This window comes from Solanum lycopersicum, chromosome 9, assembly GCF_036512215.1.
Source record: "Solanum lycopersicum chromosome 9, SLM_r2.1".
Lineage (NCBI taxonomy): Eukaryota > Viridiplantae > Streptophyta > Magnoliopsida > Solanales > Solanaceae > Solanum > Solanum lycopersicum.
Window position 1 is genome coordinate 51,144,793 of NC_090808.1, and position 21,546 is coordinate 51,166,338.

Sequence of the window (21,546 nt, forward strand, 5' to 3'; positions counted from 1 at the left end):
CATTTTGAGCTAGGTCTTTTGGAACATTCTCCTTACCGCTACGAGTTAGGGTAAGGTTCATATATTCTATCCTTTTCAAATCTCACTTGTGAAATTACATTGGCTATGTTGGTGTTATTGATCTTAAAACTGATAAGAACACAAGATATATGAGTTAACTTATATAATATATAGAACCTCAATAACAGTGTTCTTCAGGATGTGTTTGACATAATCTTTTTTTTAATTATAGTTATAGTTAATTAATTACCCTAATAAATTTTGTGTGGATGGGGATTAGTTTATCAAATGGGCATGTTTTCAAAGTAAATGGGCTATATTTAAATTAGGGATGAGTCATTTATTTCTAAACTCATTATGTTTCATTCAGTTAAAAATAAAATAAATAAACTCATTATGTTTCATTCAGTTAAAAATAAAATAAATAAATGTAAGTATAATACGAGGGGTACATTTCGGTACATTAAGACCGAAAGTATAACAAAAAGGTATATTTGAATTAAAAAGTATACAAGGGTATATTTGACTCAAATCAGAAAATAAAAACTATTGCAAATACGTAAAAGCATATATATATATATATATATATATATATATATATATATATATATATCATTGTTATCATTATTAAAAGTGGAAAGCATCAAAGTACAAAGATGAATTACTGTTTTATCCCTATGCTAAATTAAAATATTATAAAGTATTTATATTAATATTATTAACTACTTATTCAACAGAAAAAATAATTTTTTAATCATTAGTTATGAGTTACACCTCCTCCAACATGACTATTAATCATTTTCAGTTTTCTAAACATCAAAATCAGTTTTCTAAGCATCAAGATATTTTTCAGTTTTCTAAACATATATTTAATTAAATTAAATTGAATGTTACAACAAATGCATGAAATCTCTTTAGTTAGGAATATAAATAGCTAACTTCATTAAATCTATATATATCTTTCCAGTCTATTTTCATTTCTTTATTTTTTGTCCTCTGTATTTGTTCTAGATATTTTTTATATTTGTTTTTCTTTAATATATATCTTTTTCTTGATTTGTTTTTGCTAATTATTAATTCTTATTTATTTTTCTCATGTTTCAGGTTTTTATCTTACGATTTGGATTCTTCACTTCTCATTCATATCATCATGTAAGTAATAAGTACGATGTTCGTTTCACAAAAATATAATATAATATGTAGGAAAATAGTGATATATATGACATTTTTTAGTAGGATAAATGATATAGACTTTATATTCATCCAAAATTATTAATTTTTTGAGTGGATGTTTTTTTGAAATGTACACCCAATATTTTTAAATAAGATATTTTAAATATTTCAACCATTTATATCAAGTTTCTTATTTGTAAGCATATCTCGATTATGTTATTCTGTAATATGATTTATATCTTAATAAGTTAATTAATATTTTCCAGTCAAACTTACATATGAAGGAACTCATAATCTTGAATCAAACAAAGAAAGTTGTACGTGCAATTGGATATTTATATATCGATTAAATTTTATAATGCTACTAATTATTAACTATCTCTATCGCAAATAAGCACTATTCTTAAAAGTGTATCCCATGATATGACATTTACAATAATACATTATCCACCTTCAAGAAACATATGTTGATCAGTATTTATACAACATGAAAAACGACTTTTATTCGAAACTTTTTTATATGCATGTGTCTATAAAAATGAGGTTACAATTTCTTACACAGGATACAAACCGTAAAATGTGTAAAACAGTTGAAAAATAATCAACATTATTTACGTCACATAGAAACTATTTGTTGTGGAAATATTTTTTAAAAAAAAAAGGAGTATGTTATACTAAATATAAGATATATTAGAACTATATAAGAAAAATATCACATATATAGACCAATTCAATTGATTGTATATAACTAAAAACAATTATACTTCTCTTTCAAAATTTAGTTACTCAATACTACTTGCAATTTTTAGTAGCATCTATATCATTGAAGGGAAAAAACGGTTGCAACCGATTCGAGCAGAGAAGTGGACTCTATATATAGGAGAAAAAGGAAGGGAAGCGACGGAAGTCTTCAAAAAAGTGCAGAAATGGAGGAACAACAAGTTGATGAATTTTGTTCAAGAATACAGAATCTGATTCTCCACAGGTATCTTCTTCTTCAATTCAATTCTCTGTTTTAGTCATAACTCTAATTCTTCTTCTTCTAGTCAAGCTCAAGCAGAGGAGAAAGTGGTTGTCAAGAGGTTATGTGCTAAAGATGTTTATGGAAAACCCAAATTCTTATGGTTACCAAAGAAGCATGTGGAACACAATCTCTTTAAACCTCCTTTTCCTAAAAAGATCTACTTATTCGTGATCCAATTAAGAGAAGGACATTTACAGTTGAACTAGTGCGTGATGATGAAGATGAATACCAAATTACAGGAAGTGGATGGGATGAATATGCATCTCAACACAAGTTCGAATGTGGGGATTTCATATATTTTCATCAGCACATATCATTTTTCTATGAAATCTACACTTGCAAATTACTAAAGTATGTTTGCAAATTGCCAAATTTTATTTAGTGCCTTAAACAGTTTTCATACTCAAAATGCAAAACTATAATCTGCAGATATTCATGTTCAGATTGTTTACATGTGAGTATATTCTCTAGCAATGTGAAGAAATTTTCCTCTTCAAGTATCTGGCCTCCAAATCTTTGCTGCGGATGTTTGTATATTCTTTTAATAGCTTAACAGTGATTAACTTTGGAGGAACTCCTCCAATTCTCTCTCAAAATGTTCATTGCTAATGCTTTCTTTATAGTCATTTAACTGGTTGCAGACAATCTCAAAAGCTTGGGGAATGTTTTTCTTCTCGTCCTCACATGGCAATGCGTATAGATATATAGGGTTCTTGGGTTTGATTAGAGAGACATATATTCTTATTATTTTGATTCAAATCTAAGGGATCAAGCTAATGGATATCGAGTTGTACGATACAATTGACCTACGTAAGCTAGTCTTGATGCTCTTTTGTCATATATTTATGGCTTCCATTTTGTGTTCTATCCATAATACACGAGAAGCATACAAGTTAAGTGATTCCTATTTACTATAACAAACCTTAATTCCTCTCAAACACATTAGTGACCGAAATGCCAAATCCTATTATCCCTGGAATATGCTATTTACTAACCTGGATCCCACACATAACCCTTAATATGGTATTGGGCTGCTTAGATATAACTGGTCTACGCCATTCATAACAATACCCCCGACTCCAATAATAACCTTGTCCTCAAGGTTCGAGTAGGAATGAGCATCCTTGGTACAGTTAGTTTGGTAAGCAACAATGAAGCAACTTGGTTGGCAGCCTGGAGTGTTATAGATATGGTTGCATCATTCTTGCTTAGTTGCTGATTAACATGACAAAGATATGTACTAATTTGAGATATATCCAAAAGAGCAATGAACCTAATGATATCACCCAAACTAGTTGAACCACTGTTGGCAGCCACATAAGGAGCTTTTGTCATATTTTCTAGCAACAACTCACACAGATGACTAATAGGATCAATTTCTTTTCTATCAAATGAAATATTCTCACGAGTGACCAAAATGTAGGTAGTTGTGACAGAATAAGATGCTGAGAATTTCATCACTGTTAGGATCGAAAGGAGGTTCAAAAGCACACAAAATATGATAAAGATAATACTGCATAACCTGACTAGACTTGTCAAAGGAAAAATTGTTCACCTCGAAGTACTGAGAAATGGTTGCAAAAACTCGTCTTCAACCAAAGCCTCTCCACCAGACCTGATAACCACCATTTAGAATCATGTTCTTTCTGATTTACAGTAAAACTCTTCCGCATTATTGATTTGAGTTCAGTTATAACTTGTTTTGTAACCACACAAGTCATGATGTAATCTATGGCGTGCAACCAACTCTACTATCTCTATGACCCCATAATGTGTGTAACCAGCAGAGTGCACAACCTTCACCTTATATACACTCCTCCATACTTATACCTCCCACATCTGTATCACGCCAACAAGAGCAGTGATATAGCGAAGTTGCAACACAGATGTTTAATGGAAGTTGGCCACCAAATTGTCATGTTTTTCCTCATATATTCAACGAAGACTAGTTTTTTCTTAATTCAAGCCATCACCATCACAGCATAAAGCTATTAGGCGTGGGGGGTATGGCTTAACCCCTACCGTGTCTATAATTTCCAACATAAGTTACACAAAAACAGAGGGGGGCATGTACCTAACCTCTGGCAAAAACAGAAAGTGGAAATTAGGACATCAAAAAAGGGAAAGCAACCAACTTATAACCTTCCACTCACGCAAAATACAAGATTCAACTAACAAAAAAATTACATTTGTCATATCTTCTTCTTATACAAGGTAGTTGCCATCTATCCAATTGAAAGATCCCTTTGCTTCTTTCGGGAGTTGTTGATAAGAGAAGTAGAAGATACCATTTCCACTCGATGAAGCTAATTTGGCCAGAAATTCAGCCACTTGGTTGGCTTCTCTATAGCAATGTGAGATGCTCACTTCTGCCCCTTCCATAGCATTGACAATTCGTTTGATAATGTTTTTCAGTTTCAGATTGTTGGTGTCTTTTTCTTCAAGAATATTTGTAATCACCATTGTGTCCAACTCCAGATCGTCTTTGTCGTATCCAACTCAATCACACCATTCTATTGCATAGAATGCCGCCATTGCTTCTACCTGATTGTTGCTTTTTATATTGAGTTGGGACTGAGAAAGCCATAATGAGATGACCAGTGTCATTCCTGAGAAACCCTCCAATGCCGGCCTTGGAAATACTTTCTTGCATACAGCTTCCATCTATGTTGAATTTGATCCTTCCAGTCGCAGGCTTGGTCCATACAACTTGCCTCCATCTTACAATAGGTTTGTACCTTTCAATTCTTGTGCAAATTTGAATCCATTTTTCCTGTTAAGTCACAAGTTGGGAAGGCAACACAAATAGCTGCTTTGATGTTCCATAAGATTTGCATTTCCATTCTAGATATCAAATATTTGGTTTGATCTCCAAATCTACAAGATGTCCAATTTTTCCAGATTCCCCATGCTATACACATGGGAGTGATTTGATGTACCATATTATGCACACTGTTGGCAGTGTTCATATTCCACCAAGCATTGAAGAGAATTCTAATGTTGCCTCCTTGGTGATTTATTCCAAGGGGGTTTCCAAAGTAATTCCATATATTCTTAGCCATCTCACTATCACTAAACACATGTTGAATTGATTCATTTTGAGGTATTATGCAGCATAGGCATTTGGTATCCACTGGATTACCTCATCAAATGGTAGTATTTTTAGCATCATCTCCAGGTAAGAAAGGATGAAAGGTAAGCATTTGTGCCAAATATTACTCAGGATGCCATCTTTCTGTCTCACTTCTCTTATGATTTGCCAAGCAGAAGAATTTGTGTATTGACCATCCTGAGTAATGTTCCAAACAGCATAGTCATTATCATTAGCATCCCTGATAGGAATATTAGCAATATAAAGGACTATATGTTCGGGGAGATCTTCTCTTAATTTATCCATGTTCCAGTTGCCACCGCCAATATAGTCTATAACCTTGGCGTTGTTGTTATTCACATGATCAGGGTACAGAATAGCCAGAGGCCCTTTCTCACACCAATTGTCCCACCATATATTACAACTACCTCAGTTAATTTTCCAGAGAATGTTAGGTTCAGCAACTTGTCTAGCATTAACCATGAACTTCCAAGCTTGTGATTTACCTTAGTTCCAAGCTTTAACACAAGGGTGAACTCTCTGACAATACTTAGCTTTCATAAAATCAGCCCAAAGAGATTTATTGGTTCTAAATCTCCACCATCTTTAACGACCAAGGTTTTAGAGATGTCATCCATGTTTTTAATACCTATACCACCTTCATCTTCAGGAACACAAAGATTTTTCCAAGATCTCCAATGGTACTTGTCTCTGTGCTCATTAAAACACCAAAAGAATTGTGCAAAATGCTTTTCTAACAAGTTAATAGTACCAATGGGAAGATTAATCGTTGAGAGAGTATAAATAGGGAGTGATTGACGAACACTTTTGATCAAAACAATTTTACCTCCATATGTAAGCATCTTAACCTGCCAACCATTGAGTCTTTTTACCACTTTTGTAACCATATCATCAAAGTAAGAAATCTTTTTCCTACCAATATTGATCGGGCAACCCTAGTAAGTAAAAGGGAAATTCTTTTCCAAAAAACCAGTACATTGTCTCATCTTGTTGATTCTATAAGCACTAGCCTTAGGGTTAGTCAAAAAGAAGCTTTTATTCTTATTGACTTCTTGCCCTGAAGCTTTCTCATAGTTCTTGATCTGCTTCATGATGAGATTAACAGATTTACTCTTACTACTACTGAAAATAACAATATCATCAGCATATGCTAAATACTTAATCTGAGGACCTCTTTGATGCATCGAGAAAGGGATAAAATTATCATGAGTAAGTAAACTATTCAAAGTTCTAGAAAGGACCTCAGCACCCAAAATAAATAAAGAGGGGGACAAAGGATCACCCTGTTTTAGACCTTGAGCAGAAGAGAAAAAACCATTTCTAGATCCATTAATCAAAATAGAATACCACACACTAGAAATTAAATTCCACACTAAATTTATCCATTTATATGAGAAGCCAAATCTTCTAAGAACATCCATTAGAAAATTCCACGCCATTCTATCATATGCCTTAGCCATATCTAATTTGATGACAATATTATCACCAATATTATGCTTAGACATATCATGTATTATTTCTTGAGCAAGCACGAAATTTTCAGTAATCAATCTGCCCAAAACGAAACCACTTTGATTAACAGATATGAGTCTATGCAAAATAGGATTGAGCCTTCTAGCTAGAATTTTAGAAACAATTTTGTTAGAAAAATTACTTAAACTAATAGGCCTTAATTCAGAAAAATTAGAAGGGGACTCAATTTTAGGAATAAGAGCCAAACATGTGTGAGTGAAATATAGAGAGCGTTTTTCCAGAGAAAAATTCAGCAACAAAATCACAAACATCATATTTGATAATATCCCAACATGTATGAAAAAACTTACCATTGAAGCCATCAGGTCCTGCACTGCTATCTGCACTCATACTGAACACTAGCATTTTTAGTTTCATCCTCCATGGGTGCTGTGAAGAATATCATTATCCTCTTTAGTAATCAGCTTTGGTATACAATCTATAGTGCCACTGTCCAGGTAAGGTTTCCCCATATTGAAGAGATTCTTGTAATGTCTAATAGCAGCCCTTCCAATCATGTTGTCCCCTTCAATCCAGTTGTCTCTGTGGTCTTTGATTCTGTGAATAAGAAGTCTCTTTCTTCTATCTCTTAGCACACTGTGAAAATATTTACTATTGTAGTCCCCTTCTTTGAACCAATTGATTCTAGCCTTTTGCTTTAGCAAAGCATACTGCATTCCAAGCCATTTAATATATTCTGCTTGCTCCCTGTTCAAATCTTCCCTGCTTTGTTCATTATTGTTTAGAGTGTCCAGTTCTTCAAGAAGTTAGACTCTGGTCTCCAGTTTGTTAACCTGCTCATGAATATCCCCAATGGTCTCTCTAGACCATTTACTGATATTTTTGCTTAGAACCTTTAAATTACACAGGAGTCTCCACATAGCATTGCCTGTCACATTCATGTTCCAAGAGTTTCGAACAGTCTCCAAAAAATCTGGTCGTTGAGTCCATAAGTTTAAGAATCTAAAGTATTTGATGAAGTCGTTTTGATTGGAAAGGGTTTGCATGAGAAGAGGCATGTAATCAGAGCCCGTCCTAGCTAAATGATTGATGGTATTGGTATGATAGCTTTGAGCCCATAGATCATTAAACAAAAACTCTATCAAGCCTTTTCCAAAATCTTTTACTAGGTATTCTATTATTGCACCATGTATATTTAGGTCCAACAAAAACCCAAATCAGATAGACCACAAGCTTCCATAGTGTTATTAAAGTCAAAAGATCTATTAGCCCTATGAGGTTTGCCTCCTAACTTTTCATCAGGGTCCATGATATCATTGAAGTCTCCTCCTATACATCATGGATCATTAATAGAGCTACTTATATTTTCCCTGTTGTCCCATAAGTCTCTTCTATCCCCGTCAATGCATTTGGCATAAATAGCAGATACAAATCTACTGTTAGCGCCATTTTTGTATTTTAATTTGATGGTAATATGTTGTTTTTCATTGGCTATGATTTCAGCTTGATCTAGGTGATTCCAAAAACACCAAATCTTGCCATTAGTGTTAGCCAGAAAATATTGAAATCCAAGAAATTTCCTGCATCCCTCAATCTTAGTCTTATTAACCAGAGGTTCTAGGATAGCCAAATAAACCACCTTGTTAATGTGGACAAAGTATTTGATTCTGTGATTTGCTTTTTTGGACCTCATTCCCCAAATATTCCAAAAGATTGTACTAATCATGGAATACTACGGGAGGGTTTTGTTTTGTTCCCTTCTTTTGGAAGTTGAGCTAGCTCTTTCTTAGAGTCTTTTTTCTTTTTTTTCTTTGTGAAGTTCTGCCTCCTGAAGCTTTGACTCTAAAATTTTGGTTATAGATTCATTTTCTTGAATCTGTGCGAATTTTTCCTTTCTATTAAGAGAAGTTCCAGAGTCTAGCAAGTCAACATCTTCACTAAGAATAGCATCTGGGGGTTCTGTTGTTTCATCAATGATCTGGGGAGACCTCTTTTGTGCTAGTTCTATTCTTTTTCCAGGAGAGTTAGTCACTTCTTTGTTTTTTATTCGCCTTTTTTCCTTTCCTTGCTTTCGCCTCTAGTTTCAGTGCTATTCTCGTTTTTGGTTTGAGCTCCATCCTTTTGCATCTGTGTACATTCCCCTTCCCTGTTACTGATTTTATCATAGTCTGTCTCCTCTATGTAATTGTTGTTGTCATCTACATTAGTAATAGGTTGCTTTGCTATCTGATTACCGACATGCTCACAGTTCAAATCATCAGGTTCATGAGTTACCAACTCAAGATGAAGGTTTGTGAAAATAATTTTCTCATTGTCAACAGATTTTTCTTTTTGATGAATGTTTTCCACTCTTTTCTCAGTGTTTTCAACCATAGTATGGTTATTTTTCCTTGTATCATTTCCCTCACTAATGTTGGTACTATTTTCTGCTACCACAATTTTCTTTGATTGCTCACCCTCCACAAGTTCCACAGACTCACTAGGTTCAACATCTTCAACAGTTTCAGTTCTCAGCTGCCCATCATTGTGCTTCTTTCTTCTGCCTCTTTTGATGCTAGATATAGTTGGTTTAAACATAAACTTGCTCCTCTTTTTTGGAACCTTCTTCTTCTTCTTCTTGCTTCTGATTTTGCCCGTGATCTCACAAAGTTTCTTTGCTAAAGTTTGCTCCTCATCAGAATTTTTTTGCTCTTCTTGTATACTCTCAACCTTGCTAGTATCCTCCTCATCAGATTTTTTTGATCTTCTTGTATAATATCAACCTTGCTAGTATCCTCCTCATCAGATTTTTTGTGGCGCTTCTTGTACAATCTCGAACTTGCTAGTACCCTTCTCACTATTCTCCAGATTCACATCAGCCTGATTCTCTTTCAAAACACTTCCCTTTTTGTCATTACTCTTGATTTTCTCCAGAATCCAACAATTCATCACATTATGTCCCATTTTTCTATAGTGCTTACAATATTTAGGGATATTCTTGTATTCTAGTTTTTGATTGAAGCCTCTCAATGGACATTTATCATCTTCGAAACCCACCCAAACAGTGTTGGGTTGAGGTTTAAGCAAATCAACTTCAACTCTAACTTCAGCCATGCTCGGCCTAGTTCTACAATTAGTGGCCCCATCATACCTAAATCCTACCGAGCTAACGATTTGTTTAATATAATGCCATGTATGCATGTGGAAAGGCGAACCTGGTAGAAGAACCCACACTGGTGCTACAGGGATGCCTTCTTCCGGCTTGAAGCCGGAGGTTCATTTATGCAACCACATTTGGAGTCCTTCCGTTTCGATAACCCTTCTGTACCAAACCATATTGAAGTCGTCTTCATTTGTAGAATCAGAACCCCTAATTGCGAAAAGCTCTTTGAAGCTTGACCAAATTTGATCAATTTGGGGTCTTCTCATTAAAAATCTGCCAACTATAGTGAACTTACACTCATCCGCCATTATCCTATAGTAGTCTGTTGCATTGAAAATAACCGTTGGAATCCCATTGTGGGAAGTGATTTTTGCGATTACTGATTCACGAGGATGTCTGACGATTTTCGAAGTTTGATTCGCCATAGTGACAGCAGTTGCGAAGGTCTGTTTTCCAGTGGTAAAACCCATAGAAGAGGACGCTCCATTGTGCAGAGTCGCCTGTGGCTGAATTCCCACCGGAGAAGCCCCATCCGGCGCTCCATACGGTGAAAAAATGGTCGTTACCTTCTTAGATATTATTGTTGAGAGCCAAGACTTTTAGACGAGAGAAAAATAAGAGTAATGTTCACATATATTTGTTAGTGCAAAGAAGACTGGTGAATATGGAATTAAGGGGTCGTTTGGTACAAAGATGCATAATGCAGGGATTACTAATGCATGGATTAGTAATGCATGGATTAGTAATGCAGGGTTTAGTAATGCAGGGATTATTTTTTAGCAAGTGTTTGGTTCATTATTTCCTACCTAGTCTTATGTTTGGTTTAAAACTTTAGAAAAAGTTTATTTCCTATTATACACTTTAGTTATTGTGAGATTATGTTCCATTTAACTAGTCAAATTAAATATTTAAAAAAAAATATAAAAGTGTTATTAATTTTGAGGTGTGATATGTCACATGGTATATTTCTAATTTTTTGTTGGTCAAATATACCTTGAACTTAACATGAATTTAAGGCTACTTAAATTGTTGAAATACGCTTAGCTTATTTTAAAAATTAAAAAAAAAATAGTTTACGTGGTCAATTGACGAACTACATTTAAAAAAAACAAAAAATCAACCCAATATAACAACTCAAACATGGAGAAAAAAATATTAGTTTGTGAATACATCAAATTACATGGAATAAATTTGGAGAATTAAATGAACAATTATAAATGTTCTCATATAAATAAAAAAAGAACATGAATTACAAAAAAAAAATAGGAAAAAAGATTTGGGGATAATTTAGTCATTAGGGGTCTTATCCAAGGATTACTAAACCTTGGATTAGCTATCCCTCCCTTTCCTAGGATAAAATAAGACCATGTATGAGGTATTAGTAATCCATGGATTAGGTTAAATAAAGTAACCAAACAATGTTTTTGTTTGGACTATATTTTAATCCATGGATTATTTTGATTAATACTTCCTACCAAACGGGTCCTAAAGGACATGTTAATACATTGCAGTTATGGACAACAGAGAACCCCTTGGTCCACACTCTACCTCATAAGTTTTGAGTAATTTGCAAAGCTACATTATCTAGTGAATTTTCTTCCTCCACACTATTAGATGCTTTCGGATCATTTAACACCGAAGTATGGATCTTGGGTTGCATACTAACATCTTCGTACAATCTATAGTTAATTTCAGGAATGTCAAAGCTCACAGCTGAACTTTGGTAATGGAAGAAGGTTCCTGAACCAAATTTGCTTCTAGTGATTTTGCAGTCCCAATTCGAGGAGTTCCCAGGCCTTCGAGAGTTGCAATATCTTCATTACTTCTCGTAAGCAATGCCAAGGAATCCAATACATTGGTAAACTTGTTACGCAATTCCTCAAGCATATGGTCTGCCTCGATGTTTCCACTTGTGAGGGCATCTTCCATGTGGGATGAGTTTGTGGCATGGCTTATATCTACAAGTCAAAATCCTCATCTGGAAATAGCGACCCTGACACTAATTTTCAATTTATTTGACATATTGTCATCAGTAAATTAAGTTTGCATAGACCTAACCAGAGTGCAAATAAATATTCTAAAATCAAAATTTATGTGTTTTTGTCTTATTGTACTTCGAGTGTTCACTACACATTTTTCATGCAACAGAACTCAAACTAACATATAGGGGTCGTTTGGTAGAGGGTATCAGGAAAAATAATACATGCATTAGGTATGTGTATTAGTAATACATTGTTTGTTACATTTTTTTTGATCATGTATAACTAATGCAAGCATTAGTTATACACAATATTGTGTATTAAGTTGTGTATTACTAATACCAAGAAATTTTAGGTATTAGTAATACATAGCATTTTTACACTTGCATTAGATTATGCAATTACAAAAATACCCTCAAAGCCCTTTAAAAAAATATTTTCCATAGTACTTCTTTCATCTTCTCTGTACTTTGACAATGAAAATTCAAGAGTAGATTTTTCTTCCTTTTGCTCAATCAAACATTGTTTGCTCATCTTCATAAGGTTAGTACTCTTATCTTTCATTAAAATCTGTATTTTTCAATATCTCTTTCTTCATTTTTATTTTCTCTCTCTTTGCTCATAGTTTTGAGCTTTAGTAGGGGCGATCCAAGCTTTAACATTCCAGAATAATCTAAATTATCATTTTTTGAATCTATATTAGTTTTTTTATTGATTTAATCATTTTTGTTGTTGGATTTTGATTAATTTAATTTAATTTTTGTTGATAAAGGTCAGCTGATGTTGGTGAATTTGTGCTGTTTTTCTGCGATCTCGATTGGTGAAGTTGAGAAAATTTGGAACATTGGTGAATGGGTGGGGAATTTGTGTGAAGTTTTGTAGAGGTTTTTGGGTGTGTGAAAAGTGAAAAATCTTTGAAATTTTAGTTTTTTTTTTGTTGGATTGGAGTATTTATTTGAATGATTTCTGGTTGGAGTAGAGATGGAAGGAAGGGAATAGGTTTAGGGTTTGATGGTGGAGTAGAAATGATGGAGGAAACTGAGCTTGAAGAAGGAGAGGCTTACAATTATGATAATTATAAGAAGAATGATTCAACCATTGACCCTGATGTTTCTCTATCTTACCTTGTGAGTTTTCTTATTTATTTATTTTCTGTTTAGTTGTGTTGATTATCACTGTTATGGATTTACAATTGAGATTGAACCATTTTCTTTTAAGTTCAATTGCAATTGGTTCATTTTGTGTATTTTTTTATTTTCTAGTTTGCTAGCATGTAGCTTATGTTGTTTGATTAATCTATGTACTGTTTGTTGTGTATGTCTCCGTTTGCTTGATATAATTGACTGTATAAAACCAAATCTTAATAAGAGGCCTTATCATGTCGAGAGAAACTTGATAACAGAAACCCTGCATTTTCTCATTCTATAAAACCAAATCTTAATAAGAGGCCTTATCAAGTTTACTGTGATGTTAGAGAAACCCTGTGTTTTCTCATTCTATTTTTTGTTTATAACTTCTCTATCTAGAGTTGGTTTAGGGGCTAGTTAGTGAGTCGGTGTAAGTATTCTGGCAGGTGTTGTGTATTAGTGATAACTGCATTACGACCTCTGATAGCAACTCTCTTCCAGTTTCTCATATATATATATATATCTCTTACTCTGTCAAGGATGAGAAACTTTACAATGTGTTGGGACATTTTCAAAGCGATTTTAACAGTGACAAGGTTTATGCCATGAGCTGATGATTGTTGACTTTGCATATATTGACAGGGTTGAGATTTGGCGGATATGGTTCATTTTTACCTACTTATCAGATTTCTCCTTCTTGGTCTCATCTGAGGACTCCACAAGAGGCCAACAAAAATAGCAGACAAGTATCACCAAACAATATGCTCCCTGAGGTATGCAAACTTTGAATGACTCCTTATGATTTCTTTTATGATAGTTTACTGCAGCAAAGAAGTAATATGATTTTATATTGATATTCTACTTTTACCTAGCAATATGCATCTTCCAATTATACAGGGTAGTCGACAAACCACGTTAGGATCTTCAAGCACTTCTCTGTCAGGAAGGTTTGCAGCATCTTCTGCCCGTTCAGCAACAGCATCTGCACTTATCCCCCCTCTCAGACGAGTTGATTAGCTCGTAAGTGTGTCTTAAGATTATGTGTTCTGTGAAAATACAGCTTCTTGGATGAAAACTAAGGATCCCTACCTTTGCATATGAATAAGTTGAACTTTTGGACTTATGGTGGCAAAATTGTGAAGATGTTTGACATCTTCTTCTTCTTCTTCTTTTTTTGAATCTTATTTCAATGTAGTAACAACTTTTTAATGTTATATTTGAAAAATAAGAAGAATAGGAAGAAATAATGTTTTAGCAAAGAAATCTTTTTTTTTGATGTTTTACCAAAGAACCTTGTTGCAAAGAAAGTATATAAAGAAATAAAGTGTAAAGGGTATTTTTGTAAACATACACTTTTTAAATAGAAATTATGCAAGATTTATTTTTTCTAATACATCAAACCAAACAGTATATAAGAAATAATGCAGACATAACTAATGCAAGTATTACTAATGCAAGCACTAGTAATGCAAGTATTACTAATACACCCTATTTTGCATTATTCTTATACACTCTACCAAACGACCCCTTAGTATTTTGAGGGTCTCTCTTGATTGTGATTTCATACATAACTACAACTACTTCAACTTTGCCAATATCTTTAATTTCAGTTTGCTCTTCTACATCCTCTGCATTAATATTATTAACTTGTTCAATCTGCCATGTTGAATTGGGAGGAAAGATATGGTATCCCATTCATGATCGCCAGTCTCATTCACTACAGCAAATTAAAATCCAAATCTTCTTTAACTTGTTGCTCCATAATCCTCTCAATCTTTCACAAAAGGCACAACTTTTTATGATAAAAGTCGCTACTTTTCATAAAAATCGCAACTCTTCATTTTTCATTCACACCTTTTAAAATTCAACATGTTGGTGGTTGATTTACCCACTATCTGTTGGTGGGAGGTAGGCTGTACCGATTGAAATAATCAAATGTTACTGCTACACACATCAACTACACATCAGTCCCAAACAACCACTTGCATAGAGACCTGCAATATGTTTAAAGCATTAACTTAGACTAGACAATGAACACACAATTATGTGATAAAATTCCTAGTGATCCAAATCCATGTGGATTTAACACTTCATTTAGGTAGAAGTCAAGCAGAACCGCTTGCCTGTAGGTGATGTTTATCGTGATCAACTATTATTCAGATTATTTAATTAGAAAACCGCACCATAGTTTCAAGGTATTGGGGCAAAGATAAAGATCCAGAAAAAGAAAAGTAGAAAACAAAAAGAAATACCTGGCCAAACAAACTTTGAAACCAGGTTTCTTTAATGTATCCTCCTAGATCTGAAGCAATACAAAATCCATAAGCAGGATCCTTTTAGCTGAATTTGATGACTATAGATGCCATCACCAAGTTGCTGCAGTTATCAGCTCTACTAAACTAAACTATGTCTGGAACCTTGTGTATACATTGCTCTTCTCAAGGCAGTAGGCAGCATGATCCCACCTCTCTGCGCCAGCATAAATGCTTGAGAGTTGCACATAACGGCCAGAATGATTTGGTTACGATTCAAGCAGTAGTTGTGATACTTCATTTCCCAATTCAATAGCTCCATGAAGTCTACAAGCACCCATCAGAGCCCCCAAACAGTGGCATCAGCTTCAAAAGGCATCTTCTTTATGAAGTAGTACGCTTCTTGTAGTAGCGGAACTCTCCTAAGAGATCAACCACACAACCATAATGTTCCATATCTTAGATAAAGTCCGAATTCATGTGACATTGCTTCAAACAATTTAAAACTGACATCGACAAGCTTGGCACACGCACAAGCTGATAGAACAGCCACGAACATGTCAAAGAAACAATGCTTTATGAATCAAGGATGTTTTTTTAGATAAGTATCAAAGAATTGTGAAAGGTTTTTTCACATATTATGAAATCATGATTGTGAAAGATTTTCTCACATATGTATGAATTATGATTTAAAGGAGCTACTCTTATACGATTTTATGATTTGGATTGGTACTGTAACTATTGTCTTTCTTAATGTTATGTTTTGATAATTGACTTTATCTATTTCATTGGAATTTAACTTAGCAACGAGAGAACTTTGAGGTGGAGGCTCAAATAGGGTAGTCTCTAGTAGCGATCTCTATTTCAATACTACGTACTCTCGTAGGATTGTCTTAAATAACCTAGCTAGTTAATCCATAAATAGCATATGAATGAATGATACATAGTTCTACCTTGGAAGTTGACTCTCCCTTCTCAGTGTGGTAGTTGCATCGAATTTCATGTTATAACTCACATAGTTTATTTGTCAGTTAAAGCTAATATCTCATAAAAATGAATTATGTTCCTTCAAAGGTTTTAAAAAAGCTTCTCAAATGATTTTTAATTATGCATTAGAATTGTATAATGACCTGTGATTCTTTAAAAGTTTTTACTCATGATTTAGTTTGGTCATGCATATCATGTTAAAGTCCTAATATGATCATGTTTATGTTTGATTCATTTTTCCATACTTCAGTACATTTTATGTACTAAATTATCGATGCATACTTGTGTCTATATTATTTTATAAGAAAGTTAAGTCAAAATAATGGAGCTCGAAACAGTAGTTCCTACAAAAGGATAAATAATTATGCATTTTCATGCAAGAAATTATTTATTTGAATTGTGGATTGTTCATTTTTTGGGGTTAAATACGTAAATTATTTCGTTGAAATTTTATTTATTTATTTTTTAGATGCAATGATTATTCGTTCTAACTGTGTATTTGCTCTTTTCTTGGTCTTGATTCGAATTATCATTATCTTTAGTCAAATGAAAAAATTATAGTCAAAATATTTTTGTTCCATTATTTGTTTTTATTTTTGCAGAATTTTCCTCGAAAAGATGATTTAAATCGTATGTGAACTCAAAATAATAAATATATTCAGCCTCCTTAAGCACTTGTTTTAGGCTAAAAAATCAACTTCAAAAGCCACAATTATACCGCTCAACTATTTATACACAACATTTCAAAACAGTCGTAACCATTGGTAAAGATCACAATCTTTAATATTACAACCTTTCATTTTAAATTCATGCCCCAATAATAATCGTGGAGGAAATAAAATTGTTGCATATAATATATAATACATATCTCAAAAATGGATGCGAATAATCCATAAGAAAGGAAAAACGGTTTCAACCAAATTCTGCAAACTTTTTGGGGAACTGTGCAGAGTGCAGAAATGGAGTATCAAGACGTTGATGAAAATGGTTCAAATAATTCTGAAGTAGTTGTTATTGATGACTACTCTTTAAGCAGTGTATCGATTCCAAACAAGTTTGTTCAACAACATTTACCTCCTATTGCATCTGGCAAATCCATGATATTAGAATTCGAAGATTGCGGTGAGAACAACTTCATGATGGAAGTTGTACACTCTAATTATGGAGATTACTACTATATTAGAACAGGGTGGGAGACATTTAAGAATCAACACAAGTTGGAATCTGGAGATTTAATATATTTTTCTAAGAAAAATGATTCCTATGTAATCTACTCTTGTAAAACGCCTAAAACGGATCTGCAAGTCTCTAAGTATGTTCTTCAATTCAATTCGATTCAATTCAATCCAATCCCCTGTTTTAGTCATAACTAGTGTTTTTCTTTGCAGTGAATCAATTGCGAGAGTACAAGTGCTTGTCAAGAATTTATGTGCTAAAGATCCCAAATGCTTACGATTATCGAAGAAAGAAGTGGAAGGGAATCTTGATCAACATCTTATTATTCAAGTAGGAGAAGAAGTAACTCTACCTCTACATGATCCAATTAGGAAGAAGTCATTTACAGTGCAACTGTTGCATGCTGATGAAGAGGAGTACCATATTAGAGGAATAGGATGGGAGGAATATGTGGCTCAACACAACTTGTTCATTTTCAACGAAACTACTATCTTCGTTAACAAGGTGATTCTAGATCCAACTGCAGAGGTTCAGCTTGTCAACATATCATATCACTATGAAATTACTTATCAGACTGAAGCCAAAAATCAACCCCAAAGGAAACTGAAACTATCAGGCACGACCACAGAGACTAGTTCAGCACCCGCCTCTACTGCTGTGGATAATAGTTCAGCCCCTGCTTCTACTACTGTTGATAATAGTTCAGCACCCGCTTCTAATGCTGTTGATAATAGTTGTGATGATGTTTATTGGCTTGGATGACTGATTGATTGAACCTAGTCTGTCGATTACACAGGATTGGACTTGATGATTGTGTAAGACATTCATCCATTGGGATGAGCCATCAAACTCATAAGTAGTTTTATGCATTTTGTTTAGTTTTATTCTCAAAACCTACAAGTGTAATCTGCAGATATTCATGCTCAGATCATTTACATGTTAGTATATTCTATAGCAATATGAATAATTTGTCCACTAGTTTCTATATATATTCTTTCAATCCGTTCTTAAATGTTAATGCATTCCTTTTAGTAATTTTTTTAACTAGTCGCATATGGAAATGCCTATGGATTTAAGGTTCTTGGGTTGATTAGAGAGTAAAACAGTAAGTACTAACTATTAAACATATATTCTTATTATTTTGATCCAATTCTAAGTGATCAAGCTAATCGATACAATTGGCCTAGTAAAGCTAGTCTTGATGTTACTGTTGTCATATCTTGTAGCTTGGCATTGTCCCACTAGTAGTATGTATATATTTTTGTGGATTCTGTTTATATGTTATGATTATACACAATGGAGGAGCACACAAGTTAATTTTTTACAGATTTACTGTGTATTATTTGCTGCAAGTATGGCCTTAGGTAATGGTTACTCTTTTTCTCACCACAAAATCTAGAATGGGAATTAATCCCTTTGACTTTGATTTTTTGTATTAAAATCATCTATTTTCAAGATTATCATTCTCATTCGGCTCAGCCATGCATGCCGTTGTGAACTAAATTCCTCTTACCTATATCCTATATATGCTGGTGAAGAAGAAGTCAAGGGTGAATCCTCATATGGAAATAGGGATCATAACACTAATTTTTCCGGCTAGAATAACTATTTATTTAGTCATTGACAAAAGTAGAAAATTAATGGAGCAAATTAGAATTCAAATCTTGTTTCACTTGTTGCTTCATAACACAGTCATACCAATGCCGTTTAAGAAAGTAGAGATCTTCAATTCTTAGTAGTACTTTTGGGCACTGTTGCATCCGTTGTCTCTCAAAAGAATAATAGTAAAATAAAAAAGTTGTTACCAATTTTTGAAAACTAACTTAACGCCCATTAGTGAAGTGGCATATATAAGCGCAGAGTGCCTTTTTCTTTTACCCAACTATGTATTCTTTAACAAGGTCCAGAAATGGAGAAAGAAGCTGATGATAATGGAGAAATGGATGAAAACACGGAGAAAGATACTGTTTTCTGCAGATGTTTACGTAAAACTGACGTTGTAGACTCAATTAGCCTTTCAATTGATAAGAAAGTTGCGGAAGATCATTTACCTGTTCTTGGACGAGGTAAGTCTCAGATTCTTCGAAAAACAAGTTCAGTATGGAATTTGTGCACGCTAGCTTTGGAGATTACTATTTCGGTGGGAGAGATACAGGGATCATCACAAGTTGAAATATATGGATCTCTTAACTGTTTATAAGAAACGAAAACATGATGATTTCTATGTAAATGAACATTGAATATCTGACCCCTGATGATTTCCAAGATGATAAGGACTTTGATCATGAAACAAGTTACTGATATAATGGGGTGACCCCAACTCCAAGTATGTAATTTCTTTAATTATCCATTCCTATTGAATCTTGAATAACCCCTGCTTAATTCTATTGTATTTTTCAGAACATCAATATTGAATGAGCCAGTCTTTGCTAAGAATTTTGTTGAATCCATCCCATTTTCGGTCAACTTTTGCTATTCAATTGCTATAAGCAATTGTTAAAAAGAAATAGTAATTAAAGTTGAAAATAAAAGATTTGGTGTTTGACAAATTGATAGATTTGCAATCATTTTTGACTTTGCTATGTTTACCTATGTCATTAGTGACATAAGCATGGTTTTTTCATTCTATAAATAGAGCGTACTTGCTCATTTGTAGTACACACCAAATTAGAAAGAAAAACCATTTTGAGAGCAAAGTGAGGTATTTCATAAACTATACAAGAAAAATAGTTTGTGAAGAAAAATAGAGTATGAGCGATATTTTAGTAAGATGGAAACCAAAAAAGTGTTGTTCATTTTGAGTGTGTAGTAGTCACTTTGGGTATTGTATTCGTTACTACACAATGTAAAATTCCGTACTATAGCAATATAAGTTGTTCCTCTTGGCCCGTGATTTTTTTCCTTATTCAGAAGGGTTACCACGTAAAATTCTTTGTGTCGTTATTTTCTCATTTTATTTCCATTACTTTTACCATATATATATATATTTACGTGCTTGTCCGCGTTTTCCCAACAATTTTAAGATATAAAACTCTTTTGGGCTTAAAGTTAGAGCTCTCAAAGAAAGAAGTACAAGAGAATCTAGATGATCTTCAACTTCCTGAAGTGGGACAAAAAGTAACTATTTTTTTATTTGGTCCAATTGGATTTAGAGTTTCGAAATGGAATTGGTTCACACTGACAAGGAGGAATACTATCATGGAGGACAAGGATGGGAGGACTATACAGCTAAGCACGAATTGATATTTTTTGACCAGTTAACCTTGAACGATGATATGCTAAACTCAGCTGCAGAATGCATTTGGAAAAAGATCACTAATCTAAGAGGAAAATTAGATGTTCAGCTTACCTATCATTCCTATTACTATAAAATCACTTATGAGAGAAGATCCAGTAAACCCCAAAAGAGATCACTTGTATTCTACAATCCGGCGGAGGATACTTCATCACCTGATTCTACTACACCTACTGCCGAAAGTAACAACGAAGGTAAAGGTGTAGCTGTCTAGCTATCATACAACGATTGATAGTAATACATTCTGGCCCAACAAAACATAGCAACAGCTTCATTCTCGCGTTCCCTTTTTGACATGTTGTAATCTCATTTTTGTCATGTTCTTGTACCTTATCGTCTAAATCGTTTCTGTTGAATCCATCTCAATTTTTAGTCAACTTTAGCTGTTCAATTAGTACAAGCAATTGTTCAAAAGGAACAGTAATTAGAGTTGAGAATAAAAGATTTGGTGGATGGCAAATTGGTAAGATTTGCAACCATTCTTGACTTGGCTATATTTACATGTCATTAGTGGCATAGGCATAGTTTTATCCCTCTATAAATAGAGCATTATTTCTCATTTGTAGAACACACTAAGTTAGAGAGAAAACTCATTCTGAGAGCAAAGTGAGCTATTCCATAGACTATACAAGAAAATAGTCTGTGAAGAAAAATAGAGTGTGAGCGATATTTTAGTAAGACGGAAACCAAAAGAGTGTTGTTCCTTTTGAGTGTGTAGTCACTTTGAGTATTGTATTCGTGACTACACAGTGTAAAATTCCTTACTATAGTAATATCAATTGCTCTTCTTGGCCCGTGGTTTTTTC

At 33.7% G+C, this 21,546-nt stretch overlaps 2 protein-coding genes and 2 long non-coding RNA genes across 5 annotated transcripts; 3 read left to right on the plus strand and 1 right to left on the minus strand.

The window, feature by feature from the left end:
• Positions 1 to 815: 815 nt before the first annotated feature.
• On the plus strand, positions 816 to 2,697 carry LOC138338128 (uncharacterized). The gene is made up of 2 exons (XR_011211473.1): positions 816 to 2,158; positions 2,220 to 2,697. It is a non-coding gene; the product is annotated as an uncharacterized lncRNA (long non-coding RNA).
• A 6,128-nt stretch (positions 2,698 to 8,825) lies between these two features.
• On the minus strand, positions 8,826 to 9,875 carry LOC138338565 (uncharacterized). The gene is made up of 2 exons (XM_069289541.1): positions 9,591 to 9,875; positions 8,826 to 9,503 (listed from the first exon to the last, which is right to left on the minus strand). Exons 1-2 carry the CDS (start codon positions 9,873 to 9,875, stop codon positions 8,826 to 8,828), a joined length of 963 nt encoding a protein of 320 aa, XP_069145642.1.
• Positions 9,876 to 12,335: 2,460 nt separating this feature from the next.
• LOC101248514 (uncharacterized) lies at positions 12,336 to 18,447 on the plus strand. 2 transcript variants are annotated; one of them, XR_011211472.1, is made up of 5 exons: positions 12,336 to 12,446; positions 12,676 to 13,030; positions 13,673 to 13,803; positions 13,928 to 14,050; positions 17,658 to 18,447. XR_011211472.1 is itself a non-coding variant. In XM_069288795.1 (2 exons), exons 1-2 carry the CDS (start codon positions 17,229 to 17,231, stop codon positions 18,205 to 18,207), a joined length of 903 nt encoding a protein of 300 aa, XP_069144896.1. In that variant the 5' UTR covers positions 16,950 to 17,228; the 3' UTR covers positions 18,208 to 18,447. The 2 variants fall into 2 exon arrangements, 1 of the variants encoding a protein (XP_069144896.1); XM_069288795.1 differs by lacking the exons at positions 12,336 to 12,446; positions 12,676 to 13,030; positions 13,673 to 13,803; positions 13,928 to 14,050 and adding an exon at positions 16,950 to 17,581.
• A 1,196-nt stretch (positions 18,448 to 19,643) lies between these two features.
• Positions 19,644 to 21,226, plus strand: LOC138338228 (uncharacterized). Its single transcript, XR_011211669.1, has 2 exons — positions 19,644 to 19,771; positions 20,598 to 21,226. It is a non-coding gene; the product is annotated as an uncharacterized lncRNA (long non-coding RNA).
• The last annotated feature ends 320 nt before the right edge of the window (positions 21,227 to 21,546 follow it).

What these genes read in the sequence shown, in the direction of transcription:
- LOC138338565 (XM_069289541.1), bottom strand. Translation starts at nt 9,875, where the DNA reads ATGGCTGAAGTTAGAGTTGAAGTTGATTTGCTTAAACCTCAACCCAAC. An exon ending in GTACTAGCAAGTTCGAGATT is followed by an intron (nt 9,504 to 9,590) that starts GTACAAGAAGCG and finishes TCTGATGAGGAG; the next exon opens with GATACTAGCAAGGTTGAGAG.
- LOC101248514 (XM_069288795.1), top strand. Translation starts at nt 17,229, where the DNA reads ATGGAGTATCAAGACGTTGATGAAAATGGTTCAAATAATTCTGAAGTA. An exon ending in ACGGATCTGCAAGTCTCTAA is followed by an intron (nt 17,582 to 17,657) that starts GTATGTTCTTCA and finishes TTTTCTTTGCAG; the next exon opens with TGAATCAATTGCGAGAGTAC.